Consider the following 12,425-nt stretch of genomic DNA (forward strand, 5'->3'; position numbering starts at 1 on the left):
AAGTGACGTCGGCTCAGTTCTGTCTTGAAGGGGGGAGAGATTGACGAACTAGGAATGGTCCTTAATGTTCCGGAAGTACTGTGGGGGGGCCTCTGTACTGGCCGACCTCTCGTCACCTAGCAAACTAATGGCCAGGCCTTCCCTGCAAAGGGGATCTAAAGGTGTGGGAGAACACAATGAGGTGCAGGGTGACGCCTGCCCCGGGAAAGGGGTGGGCTGGAAAGGGTGCGGGAGCTGGAGCGCACAGGAACGAGGATGGAATGTGCAGACATGGGGGTCTGGCTCACTGCCCTCAGAATGGACCTGGTCGATTGAAGTCTGGTTACGGTACCTAACAGAGCTCTGTTTTAGACTGTGGTTCGCTGTCTCTAATAACCTTCTGTGGTACTGGCTGCTGGGAGGGTAATGCAGGTGACTGCGAGGGGGGGCAGGACCCTTTGCTGCCCAGGCCCACTGTGGGTGGACTTTGCCCTGTGGGATCAAACAGTGGCAGAGCGCAGAACGATGCTGAATGCTCCAAGGAAAATGACCCCAGGAAGTGAAAGAACAGTGTGAGCTTTTATTGCCTTGCAAAATCTTGCTGCCATAACGAGAGGACGCGCCTGCAGAGTCGATGTGGCTTTGTGGGGACAGTTCCAGAGTGCATTGCCTGGACTATCTCGTGACACGTCCTGTGAGAGTCGGTGAAGACAAGTTGCAGGAAACCCTGCACTAAAAGGGGAGGAGAGGAGGCAGTTTAGTAAGTGGGGCTGGGAGCGGCAAGAGAGTCACAGAAAGCTATGGCCAGAGATGTTTCCACCTAAATCAAAGAGAGGAAGAGCATCTTCGCCCAGCAGGTAAGCTAGTCTGGGGCTGGCTACACTCTATGACGCCGGACACAGCTTTAAACTATGTTCACCCGTGGGAAGTGAGAACTAAAGCCCCTGAATAAGTGGGGCGAAGTGATCCTGGGAGGAAGCGCGAGCAGTAGAGCACAAGAGGGGAGACTCCTGCCTCTAATCATGACAAGCGGGATGATCAGCGGAGTTAGGCTCAGGTGACCAACACACAACGCAGAGCCTGGGAAAACATAAGCAGGCAGACACTGAAGCCCTGGCACAGTCATAAGGAACTATATGTGACAGAATACAGCAGAGACGTTGTGGGATAACGTCAAATGACTGGAGCCTGCTCAGGGATGGATAAAAACTGTTTCAGAGGACAGGCAGGGCAGATACAAAAGGGTGGAGTTGCAGCCTGTAATATATAGGAGTTAATGTAAATACCGCACAGAGCTCGGAGAACCTGCAATGAAAAACGTGAGCTCCCCCGGATTAAGTTTAAAGAGTTTTGCTGTAGGCACACAAGGGTGATAGTTGTTAGTGCGTAGATTTCTGGCTATAGGACCACCAGAATTGTCCTATGGTTTTGGTGGAGGCTAAGAGCTGAGGTTTATTCTGAACGACACGAAGTACTTAGATTCACAGGCCTAGGGTTTTCGTGGGAGAACGTTGAATCTACCCTGGATCGCTGGAGAGCAATGACAGCAGTGCACAGACAAGTGGAGAAGTTATCTTCGGAAAGTGTAAGGGGACAATTTCTTGAGTCGTACAATGCTAGGAAGTAACCACGAGGGGCTTTGCGTTCCTCAAGATCTGCTGCTCAAGGCAGAAAGCGAACAGTTGAACGAATTCGTGCTAGGCTCGGAAATGTAGAGAGGGGGTCGGCAACTCGGGGCTCATGCATGACCACAAGGATGTCCGATTCAGATCCTGACAAAAAGGCAAGACAGGAGAGCTGCAGAATACAGACCTCTGGACTTTCAAGCAAATAGCAGTATTTTGGTAGCCATCCCTCAGGGAAATGATGGTCCCGATACTCCTGGAGAAGACAGAGGAGCTAAGAAAGCAGCAGGAGAGAATTCCAGAGCACCTTATAGTCTTACCAGAACTGCTGCTTGCAGCATGAGCTTTCGTGGTGAATACCCACTTGCGTCAGTGCAGGTAACTGGAAATTTCCAGGGGTAGGGTATATAATATATGCTAGCAGAAGCAGCTAGAGATAAGCGAGGTTAGTTCAAATCAGGGCAGGATGGGCCTGTTCTAGCAGTAAGGTTGTGAAAACAGAAGGGAGGAGAAACTGTTCCGTAAGTTGGCAGGCCATTCACAAGTCTGTTTAGTCCAGAGCTGATGTGTCAACAACTTGTGCAAACGGATCACTGAAGCTCACCCGTTCCTCTTCCTGAACGTCTGGTCCTGAAGTTTTTGGCTGCAGGATGCACCTTGAGGTCTGCTATATGGTTGTGGCGCATGGGATTGGAAAGGTGCCTCTCCTAAAAGGTGTGTGTATCATTGCCATACACCTGATTCTGATTTACTGCATTCCCGATTTATGCTCTTTCCGTGAGTGACTGTGCAGTTTTGCGACCATGATCACATAGCAGAGGGCCATTGCTGGCAATGATGGCGTCATAATTACATGTGAGTGCAGGTGAAGGTGAACCAAGTGATGGTGTGGCTGATCTGGTAGGTCTTGGATGGTGTCGCTGGTGTAGATATGTGGGCAAGGTTGGGCATCAAGTTTGTGCATGGATTGGTCCTGAGCGTAAAGTGACCTGATGCTACGAGGGTGCAGCTGCTCGTACCATAGTAATGACCTCTACCTCTCACACACAAGTCCATGCAACAAACCTGACAACTCTGCGCACATACTACACCAGCGACACCATCACAGGACCTAACAGATCAGGCCACACCGATCACGGTTCCATTACTGCACGTCCACCCATGTAATCACAACGTCCACATAGCCAGAACAGCCGCTGCTGTCTAGTAAATCGGCCAAACTGGACAGTTGCCTAACGGAAATGGCAATAAATTGGAACATAATCAGCTATCAGGAATCCTGCTAATATACATAAAATCACCTCTAGGAGGTCACTTTTTCAATACCTCAGCCCGGCCATCTCTTATCTTAGCAGACTCCTCGAAGAGTGAGCTCATCCTGCAGCACAAAAAAACTTCATGGGTCTCAGACTTTCAAAGAGAAACTGCGGCTGAGCTTCAAGTTCGTTGCAAATGTGACACTATGCAGCTCTGGCTAAACAAAGAATGTGAATGGCATTGCCATTACAGAACCAGTTGTCTCCCTTGGTTCAACCACTCTACTGCATAAGAACACGGCCCATCTCCCTGATTGAGCTAAACCTCTGGTAGCTCGAAGGCTTGCTTGCAGCATATAGTAACTACCCTGGAAATCCACTACCTGCGTCTGTACGAAGTGGGGATTCACCCACGAAAAACTACGCTCCAAAAAGACGCTCTGGATTAGATGTTATAAGGTGCCACAGGGGATCATCGATGCTTTTACATACGACAGACGAACACGGCTACGCTATCTCTCTGAATACATGAGGAGCAAAAGGGAGTCAGGAGAGCTGGCTGTATTTAAAAGATATTGTATTGAGGTTGCAGCAAAAACCATGCGAAGCTGTGTAGTGCAAGCAATAGAAACTATCGCAGTAATCAGTTTGGCTTAAAGTGAAATCTTGGTGAAGATTCAAACAAAAAGACAGGCTTACAAAGAAGTGCAAGACTTGAGGAACAAATGTACAGGAGGAGAGATCAAGAATATTGCTGCACATGCAGGAGTGGGAAATCAGAACGCCAATCACACTGTTGAGACTTGCAGTTAGCGGAGAAGAGTTAAAGTAACAAGAAGGGTTTCCTTCAGGTATGTAGCAACACAAGAAGAAAGTCAAGCGGAAAGTGTAAGGCCTCTTACTTGAATGAGGGAAGGCAACCTAGGGACCAGGAGGATGTGCAAAAGCTAATGTATACCACTTGCTTTTTGCCCTCTTTTCACGAACAAGGTCAGCTCCCAGACTGCTTGCGATGACAGCAGAGCATGGAGAGGTGAACTAGCCCCTTCTGTGGAGAAAGTGAAGTGCTTCAGTAATGCGTATTAGCAAAAAGCTGGATCCATGAGAACAGAGTCCTATGGGCTGAATTGCGCTTGAGCTCCAAGGGTGCGATAAGGATTTGCGCAGCGATGTGATAGCAGTGAGGCCATTCTGGTGCCATTATCTTTGAAAAGCTCCATGGCGATCTGGGGAAGGTCGCGGAAGATGATCTGGAAAAAGGCTAATGTAAGGACCCATCAACTCGTTAAAAAGCGGAAGGAGGAGGTATGCCAGGGAACTACAGGCAGTCAGTCTCTTAGAAAATATCAGGAGAAGGACCTCAAGAATCCAATTCTGAAGCACTTAGAGAGAGAGAAATAGTCGGTCAGAAGCATCAGCATAGGATCAACGAAGGGCAAGTCATGCTGACTAACTATTGCCTTCTAGCAAATGAGATAACTGGCTCTGTGGATGAGGGAAAGCAGTGCAATGTGTTATTACTTACTTTAGCGAAGCTTTGATACAATCTCCCACGATATTCTTCGCCAGCAAGGCCGCTATTGTTAAAGAAGTATAAGGCAATGAATCGGTACTATAAGGTGGACAGAAAAGCGGCTACGAATCATCAGCTCAATCGGGTAGTGATCAAGCTCGATGTCGTAGGTTGCAGCCAGTATCAAGCAAAGTGCCCCAAGTGGGGCTGAGCCAGTTTTGTCAATATCTTCATTATGATCTGGAGGATGGCGTGGACTGCATCTCAGCAAGTATGCAGATGACACTAAACTGGAGGAGCGGTAGAGTACGTTGGAGGGTAGGAACCAGGATACAGAGGGGACCTAGACAAATTAGAAGAGGGCCAAAAAGAAATCTGATAAGGTTCACAAGGACAAGTGCAAAGTCCTGCACGTGGACAGAAGAATCCCATGTACTGCCATAGACAGACGAATGGCTAGGAAGCAGTTTTGCAGAAAAGGACCCTAGGGGCAGTTACAGTGGACAGAACAAGCTGGATATGAGTCAACAGTGTGCCCTTGTGCAAAGAAGGCTAATGGCATTAGTATGGGCTGTTGTTAGTAGCAGCAATGCCAAGCAGATGCAGGGAAGTGATCTATTCATCCTATTCGACATGGGAAGCCTCATCGGAGACATGTGTCCAGTTTGAGCCCATCAGACTAAGAAGGATGTGGCAAATTGGAAGAAGTCCTAGTAGGGCAACGAAAAACTATTAGGGTGCGGGCACATGATTATGAGGAGAGGCTGAGGAGCTGAGATTGTTTAGTCTGCAGCAGAGAAGAAGGCAGCCAGTGACCTGGGGAAGTTCGAACCCACCAACGTTCCCATGGATGCCCCAGCATCTCTCCCATTCCTTGGTGTGAGTTACACCAGGACAGTCCAGTTTTGCGCCCTCCTTTAGGTCGGGTGTGCTTGATGGCACTCGCAGGCCACACGTGGGAAGGTTTATGCGGCCCAAACCCTTTTGCCACCCTGTATCCCTGGGATTCAAACTGGGATTGGGTCTTTTCCCAGCACTCTGGGCTGCGATTCGGGCTCTCTTGGTTAAGAGCCCCCATCTTGGCCTTGGCCTTCTCTGGGCTTAGGAAGCTGCTCCCCACCTTGTGGGCCAGATACAACACCTCTGCCATCCCCACCTTACACTTTCCAGCTTTTACCGTCAGTCCCACCGCCTTGAGGCAGCCCAGCACCCTCTTCACCTGGGACACCTGTTCCTCCCAGGTCTGGCTAAAGATGCACATGTAATCAGTGTACGCCAGGGCCAAGTTCTCCATCCCCCTCTGCTTGTCTAGAATCTCCCCAGGCGTAGGCATGGGATAGGCATCGGACACCATGATGGCTTTAAGTTTCAGAAGGTCCCCACTAAACCAGATCATCCCATCTTCCTGGGGGACCAGCCCCATGGGTGAGGCCCATGGGCTGTAAAATGGCTGGATCACATTTAAAGCCAGCAGATCCTTGACCTCTCTCTCCAGGTTCTGGGCTGCTTTCCCAGTGACTCTGAACGGGGAACACCTGATGGGGAGATTGGCTCCCACCTCAGGGAAGAGATCCCCCAGGGGTTTGTGATGATGTGGTTCTGGCGGGACCCAACTGAGAGTGCCAATTCAGGACCAATTGCTCAAACAAGGCAGTCACAGCCTAAGGCTGGGCTCTTTCCACCTCTAAGGCAAACCAAACCAGCCAGACAAAAGTGACTTCGTTTTCACCCCACTGGCCAACCACAAGTCACACAAGCAATTTCCTTAGACACTCCAGTCTCCCAGTATCACCACCAGTCCCACTCGTCCTGGGGAAGAATGGTTATGAAAACCAGCACCCCAATAAAAGAAAAAGGTTCTCTTGATTCCAAAGAATCAAGCCCCAGACCCAGGTCAATATACACATCAGATCTTACCCACAAATCACGCTGTTGCCGATCCTTAGAATCTAAAATCTGAAGGTTTATTCATAAAGGGAAAAAGGTAGAGATGAGAGCTAGAATTGGTTAAATGGAATCAATTACATACAGTAATGGCAAAGTTCTTAGATCAGGCTTATAGCAGTGATGGAGTAAACTGCAGGTTCAAATCAAGTCTCTGGAGAACATCCCCAGCTGGGATGGGTCATCAGTCCCTTGTGTAGAGCTTCAACTTGTAGCAAAGTCCCTCCAGAGGCAGGAAGCAGGATTGAAGACAAGGTGGCGATGAGGCATCAGACTTATATAGGCTCTTCCAGGTGTAAGAACACTTCTTTGTTCTTACTGTGGAAAATTACAGCAAAATGGAGTCTGCAGTCACATGGGCAAGTTCCTGCACACCCTGCTGAGTTACAAAGCGTATCTGCCTCCTCTCAATGGGTCAGTTGTGTAGCTGATGGTCCTTAATGGGCCATCAAGCAGGCTAGGCAGAGCTAACACCAACTCTCTGGGATTTTTCCCAGAACTACAGCACAAATTTGAAATACAGACAGTATACAGCCAATACTCATAATTTCAGCTACAAAATGATACAGACGTACAGACAGCATAATCATAACCAGCAACCCATAACCTGGTCTTAGACACCTTATATGACCCCCTTTACATAAGATTTGGTGTCGCTACAGGACCTTGGTTGCAAACCATGTTCTATATGGTCCCAGTTTATATCAATAACGTCACAGGGGTCTTCCCTCTTCTTCTCCCAATCTTCCCCTTTCAGGTCCAGGGGTCTCCTCACTCTCCTCCCATCCAGCAGCTCGAACGGGAAGAACCTTGTGGATTCCTGGGGCACCACCAGCTGCCTCCCGATTCCCCGCAGTTCTGCTTCCTCTTGGGGAGCCCATTCCCAGTACAGGAATCCCTTCTCCCGCAGGACTCTGTCCCTGCAGCCTTCCCCAAGGGGGTTTGCAGCGCTGTGGCCAGCAAGTTCCCTCAGCTTCTCCAAGGAGGGATCCTTGCACAGCTCGGTCTGGAATTCAGCTGCTGGGGAAGGCAGTGGGACCTGCTCCCTCTCGCTGGCTGGGCCTGGGGTCACAGCCTTCCTGAGCCCTGTCCCTGGTAGCTCCCTCCCTCCTGTGTAATCACTTCCCAGAAGCACATCTGGACCAGGCAAACCTGGTTGGCAGCCAACCTGCCCTGCCTGTGTGTCCCCCCACTCAGCTGGGGTCTCAGCTCCCCCTGTGCTTAACACTGCCCTTGCTGTCCCAGTGGGGGCAGGCAGCGAGCTCTCTGCTCTGGTCACAGCATCAGAGCCAGCGTCAGCTCCGGTGTGCAGGGGGGCGGGGAGCATCTCTCTCTCCCACTCAGCCCCAAGGGGCTGGTTACAGGTAGGCAGGTATCCTGAGCCCAGCAGCCCCTCCTCCCTGCCAGCCAGGTCATTTGCATTTTCACTGACCATCTCCATCCTAGCCAATTGGTTCTCTGGATTTAAATTCAAACCCTCAGCCATTACAGGAGCAGGGCCTGGATCCTGTCCCAAAGAGACACGGTCAGCTCCCAACAGGGCCTCCCAGCCGATATCCTGGAGACCCCAACGAACCAGCCAGCCGAACCCTCCTTGGGTCGTGTGCACAGGGATATCGGGCCATAGGCAGGGCGCCGGGGCTTCACCCCAAGGACCTTCACTGCGCAGATGCCAGGTCCCACAGCCCTCAGCATCTGCGGCTGCACCACCACAGTTTCTCTCTCTTGTTCCAGGCTCTCGCCACCCCACAGCAATGTCTCCCCCCGAACCTAGGAAGCCCCCTATGCCTCTTCCGCTTCCAAACCATCACTCAGTCCATGCTGCTTGCTGCTTCATCCTGCAGCTTTTTCCTCAGGCGAGTTGCTACCTCTCGTGCTCTGCTCCAATCCCATCCCTTCTCCGATACCTGATGGGGTACCCAAATCGTGAAGACCCTCGTCTTGGTTTGGGGCCAGAACTCTTGGGGATGCCTGGCTCCTGGCCTCTTGCTGCTCAGATCCGTCTGTGAGCCCGCATCTGGGAGTCAGGAATCCTGGCTCCTCAGAGCCGGTCCTCCTCTCCTCCAACTGCACAATTAACTGTGCCTTGGTGAACTTCCCAATGCGAACCCCTCTCTTGTGCAGAGGATCAGCATGTCCTTCTTCAGGAGATGGTGATAGGTCCATCACTTCACTGTTCCCAGTGCTCTGGAACTCACAGGCCTGTCGTGCTCTTGGCTCCTCCATGGTTTTCGCAAGAAAAGAACCCCCTGGGTATGCCAGCCCCTTCTTGTGATCACGCCTCTATTGCCAAAGGTCGATAGCGGCAGACTACTCCTCCCACCTGGAAAGTGCCCTGCAATCCCCAGGGGGAACGTGCTACTACGCAAAAATCCTTCTCCTCTACCAGGGTTGAGCAGCAAGCTCCTCTGCCCCCGACCTAGCTCGCTGCAGTCCTCAGGGGGACTCCTGTTACTGCCAACAGTCCTTCCTCGCCTGGCACATACACTCCCAAGAGGTTAAACCGCCCCCCCCTGAAACCACTCTCTTAAAGCCTTCAGCCATGCTGGTTCTCATTCATCCCCATCCTTTGTTTACAGCTACTCCTCAGTCACTTACTGCAAGAAGCACCATTCACAGGGTGTAGCCACATGCCCACCAATCTGCCACCAGTTGTCACAGCAGTATCAGAGGCTTGGAAAGGGACCTCAGGAGATCTTCTAGTCCAACCCCCTGCTCAAAAGCAGGACCATATCCCCAGATCTCTAAAATGGCACCCCTCAAGGAATTGAACTCACAACCCTGGTTTTAGCAGGCCAATGCTCAAACACCGCAACTGAGCTATCCCCTCTCTCAGGCAATGCTCTGTGAACTGCTTCCCACAGTAAGCCAGTCAGGACTCTGAGGAGCCTCCTCTCCCTTGGAGCAGCACTTTCAGGGCAAGAAGCTCACAGCGTCTTCCACCTCACTGGGTCTCTCCTTGAGAGCATTCAAACATCCTCTGCCCTTCCGCGCGTTCCCACAGCGAAGTCCACCAGGTGGGGTCCTGGGAAACCAGAGAGTTCCTGACCCACTCGCAAGTCCAGATAGTGATGCTCAGCCAGCCAGTAACACATGAGGTTTATAGATGACAGGGAAACACAGTCTAAAACAGAGCTTGTTTGGTATCAACGAAACCGGACCCCCTCAGGCCGGGTTCATTATCGGGGGCAATGAGCCAGACCCCCACGTCTGCCCTCACTCCTCGTCCTGATGCAGCTTCAGACTCCCAAAACCCCTCCAACCCCACCTCCTTTCCCCAGGCCAGGAGATCACCTGACCTCATTGTTCTCCCACACCTTTAGCATCCCCTTGCAGGGGAAGGGCCTGGCCATTAGTTGCTAGGTGACAGAGGGTCGGCCAGGAACAGAGGCCCCCCCACAGTATTCAGAGGGAACATTAAGAACATTCCTAGTTCATTACACAGGCAGCCCTCCAGACCTCCCTGGCTGTCCCCTGTGACTCTCCTGCCCCTGCAGGGCCCCCTTGAGCTTCCTGCGGAGGCTCTGGGCTGGGCCAGCTGGGTGGGGGGCTCTAGGTTTAGTCAGTAAAGCAGGAGCCTCTGGGCCAGGCTGGCTGTTTGAGAGGGCTCTGCCCTGAGCTGGGCTGGCTGGGCGGGGGGCTCTGGGCTGTCTGTTTGTGGGGGCTCTGGACCAGGCCATGATGGCTGGGCAGGGGCTCTGGACCAGACTGGCTGTTCGGGTGGCTCTGGGCCAGGCCAGGCTAGGCTGGAGGCTTTGGGCTGGGCCAGGCTGACTGTGCGGGGGGGTGTTGTATTGCTCACTGTTCTGTGCCCACAGGTGCTTTCTGTGCGGATCTCCGGGCACAAGGATGCCATGCAGAAGCTGCTGTCAGACCCATGGCTGCTGGAGTTGCAGAGCAGCGGGGGGTCCCTGCTGGCTCAACTGCCCCCACCAGGAACCTGCAGGTGACCCCTGTCTTACATTCCACACGGGAGGGGAGGGGACACCAGGCCTAACAGTGGGAGGGGAGTGGGCCCGACACGCAGGGTGTCCCCACAGCCTATGCTAGGGGATGGTCCCTGTGCTGGAGTTCACCTGTTGTAGTTGGGAGAGGTGGTCTCTGCCCCCTTTATGCACACACTGGCCTGAGAAGCTTCCCCATACCCTGTGGCCTGGCGGAGCGAGTGGGGGGGTGACGAGGTTGGTGGCGTGGTGATGTGAGAGGCAGGGAGTGACATGCTATTTGCTGTCCCCAGGCCACAGTGTGCGGGGCTGGCGGGGCGGGACGGTGGCTAGATGAAGTTGGGAGCATGAGGGTGGCTGGGCAAGTGTGGGATTGGCAGTAGGGGGGGTGCATGGGGTTGGGGGGGCAATGTGTGGGGCGGCGCATGGGGAAGCGGTATGGCACGAGGGGCGGCACGTGGGGAAGCGGGCGGTGCATAGGGCAGCAGTACGGCATGAGGGGCAGCACGTGGGGCTGGGGGAACAGCACAGGGGGCAGCGATGTGGCACGAGGGGCGGCGTGTGGGGCAGCGGTATGACACAAGGGGTGACGTGGGGCAGGGGGAACGCTGCGTGGGGCAGCGGTACAGTGCGAGGGGTGGCACGTGGTACTGGGGGCGGCGCGTAGGGCAGCAGTACGGCATGAGGGGCAGCATGTGGGGCTGGGGGAATGGTGCATGGGGCAGCGGTGTGTCACGAGGGGCGGCGCATGGGGCAGCGGTATGGCACAAGGGGTGGCACATGGGGCAGGGGGAACAGTGCATGGGGCAGCGGTACAGTGCGAGGGGCGGCGCGTGGTACTGGGGGCAGCGTGTAGGGCAGCAGTACGGCATGAGGGGCGGCATGTGGGGCAGGGGGAACGGTGCATGGGGCAGCGGTACAGTGCGAGGGGCGGCGTGTGGTACTGGGGGTAGCGTGTAGGGCAGCAGCGGTACGGCATGAGGGGGAGCATGTGGGCAGGGGGAACGGTGCATGGGGCAGTGCTATGGTGCGAGGGGTGGCGTGTGGGGTGGCGTGGGGCAGCGGTATGGTACAAGGGGCAGCATGTGGGGCAGGGGCTGATGTCCTTTCCCATCCCCAGTGCCCAGGCCGCAAGGGCTGCCAGCTTGTATCAGGAGGTGGACGATGCCATTCATAGGCTGGTGCAGCTCAGCAATCAGCGCCTGGGGCAACTGGAGCAGGAGAGGGGCTGCCGGCAGCTGACACAGGTACTACCCCTCTGTTACCTCCCCCGGTGACCTTTCCCCCCCCACTGTGCTGCTGTGTGTTTCACCTTCCTCCCCACGCCCAGAGCACTGGCAGCTCCCCCCACCTGACAGCTCCCATACCTGCTGCATGCTGCCCCCACATGCCTCATCTACCCCATGCCTGGCACTTTGACACCTCCCCCATGTGCCCCTCCCTATCTGGCACTGAAACTTTCCCTGTCCTCTGCCACCCCTGTGCCTGGGGTTCTGTCCCCCCTCTCCAAGATCCCCTCCCAACTCCCGCGCCCAGCAGTCTGGTAGCCCCCATGTCCTCTGCCCCGCCATGCCTGCCTCCCTACCCCTTCTTGTTGCTCTCACCCTCTGTCCTGGCAGGCTGTGGGCTGGCTGGCTGACTGTGGGGAGCAAGCACTGGCAGGTTTTACCCCCATGGAAGTGGGGGATTCGGTGTTGGTCATGGAGGAGATGCTGGCGAAGTTTGAGGCTTTTCACACCCTCGCCAAGGTGAGACACACATCTCTCACCCACTTGAGGGCTGCAGGGAGGGATCCTGAGGAGAAGAGTGTGGGTGGGGTGCTGCATACTGGGAGGGCACTGCCTGGTTCTGTGGGGCACTACATATCGGGGGGTGCCAGCTCTGCGGGGCACTCTGTACCGGGGGGCTGGCATTGGCTCTGCGGGGTGCTCTGTACCGGGGGGCTGACATAGGTTCTGCAGCCTGTTCTGTACTGAGGGGGCTGGAATAGGCTCTGCAGGGCGGTATGTACCGGCGGGCTGGCATTGGCTCTGCGGGGCGCTCTGTACCGGGGGCTGGCATAGGCTCTGTGGGGCGCTCTGTACCGGGGGGCTGACATAGGCTCTGTGGGGCGCTCTGTACCGGGGGCTGGCATTGGCTCTGTGCGGTGCTCTGTACCGGGGGG

At 54.3% G+C, this 12,425-nt stretch overlaps 2 protein-coding genes across 2 annotated transcripts in view; both read left to right on the forward strand.

Moving 5' to 3' along the window:
* Positions 1–3,309, forward strand: part of LOC142047746 (rho guanine nucleotide exchange factor 40-like) — a 4,464-nt gene extending 1,155 nt beyond the window's left edge. The window contains exon 3 of the mRNA XM_075072406.1: positions 3,214–3,309. Coding sequence (XP_074928507.1) covers positions 3,214–3,309 — 96 coding nt within the window. The remainder of the gene's footprint in view (positions 1–3,213) is intronic.
* LOC116831105 (rho guanine nucleotide exchange factor 40-like) overlaps positions 1–12,425 on the forward strand; it is a 37,004-nt gene that overhangs the window by 13,846 nt on the left and 10,733 nt on the right. Inside the window, exons 11-13 of the mRNA XM_075072429.1 lie at positions 10,136–10,263; positions 11,382–11,508; positions 11,881–12,009. Of these exons, the coding sequence (XP_074928530.1) occupies positions 10,136–10,263; positions 11,382–11,508; positions 11,881–12,009 (384 nt within the window). The remainder of the gene's footprint in view (positions 1–10,135; positions 10,264–11,381; positions 11,509–11,880; positions 12,010–12,425) is intronic.

Source organism: Chelonoidis abingdonii, chromosome 14 (assembly GCF_003597395.2).
Source record: "Chelonoidis abingdonii isolate Lonesome George chromosome 14, CheloAbing_2.0, whole genome shotgun sequence".
NCBI classification, from domain to species: domain Eukaryota; kingdom Metazoa; phylum Chordata; order Testudines; family Testudinidae; genus Chelonoidis; species Chelonoidis abingdonii.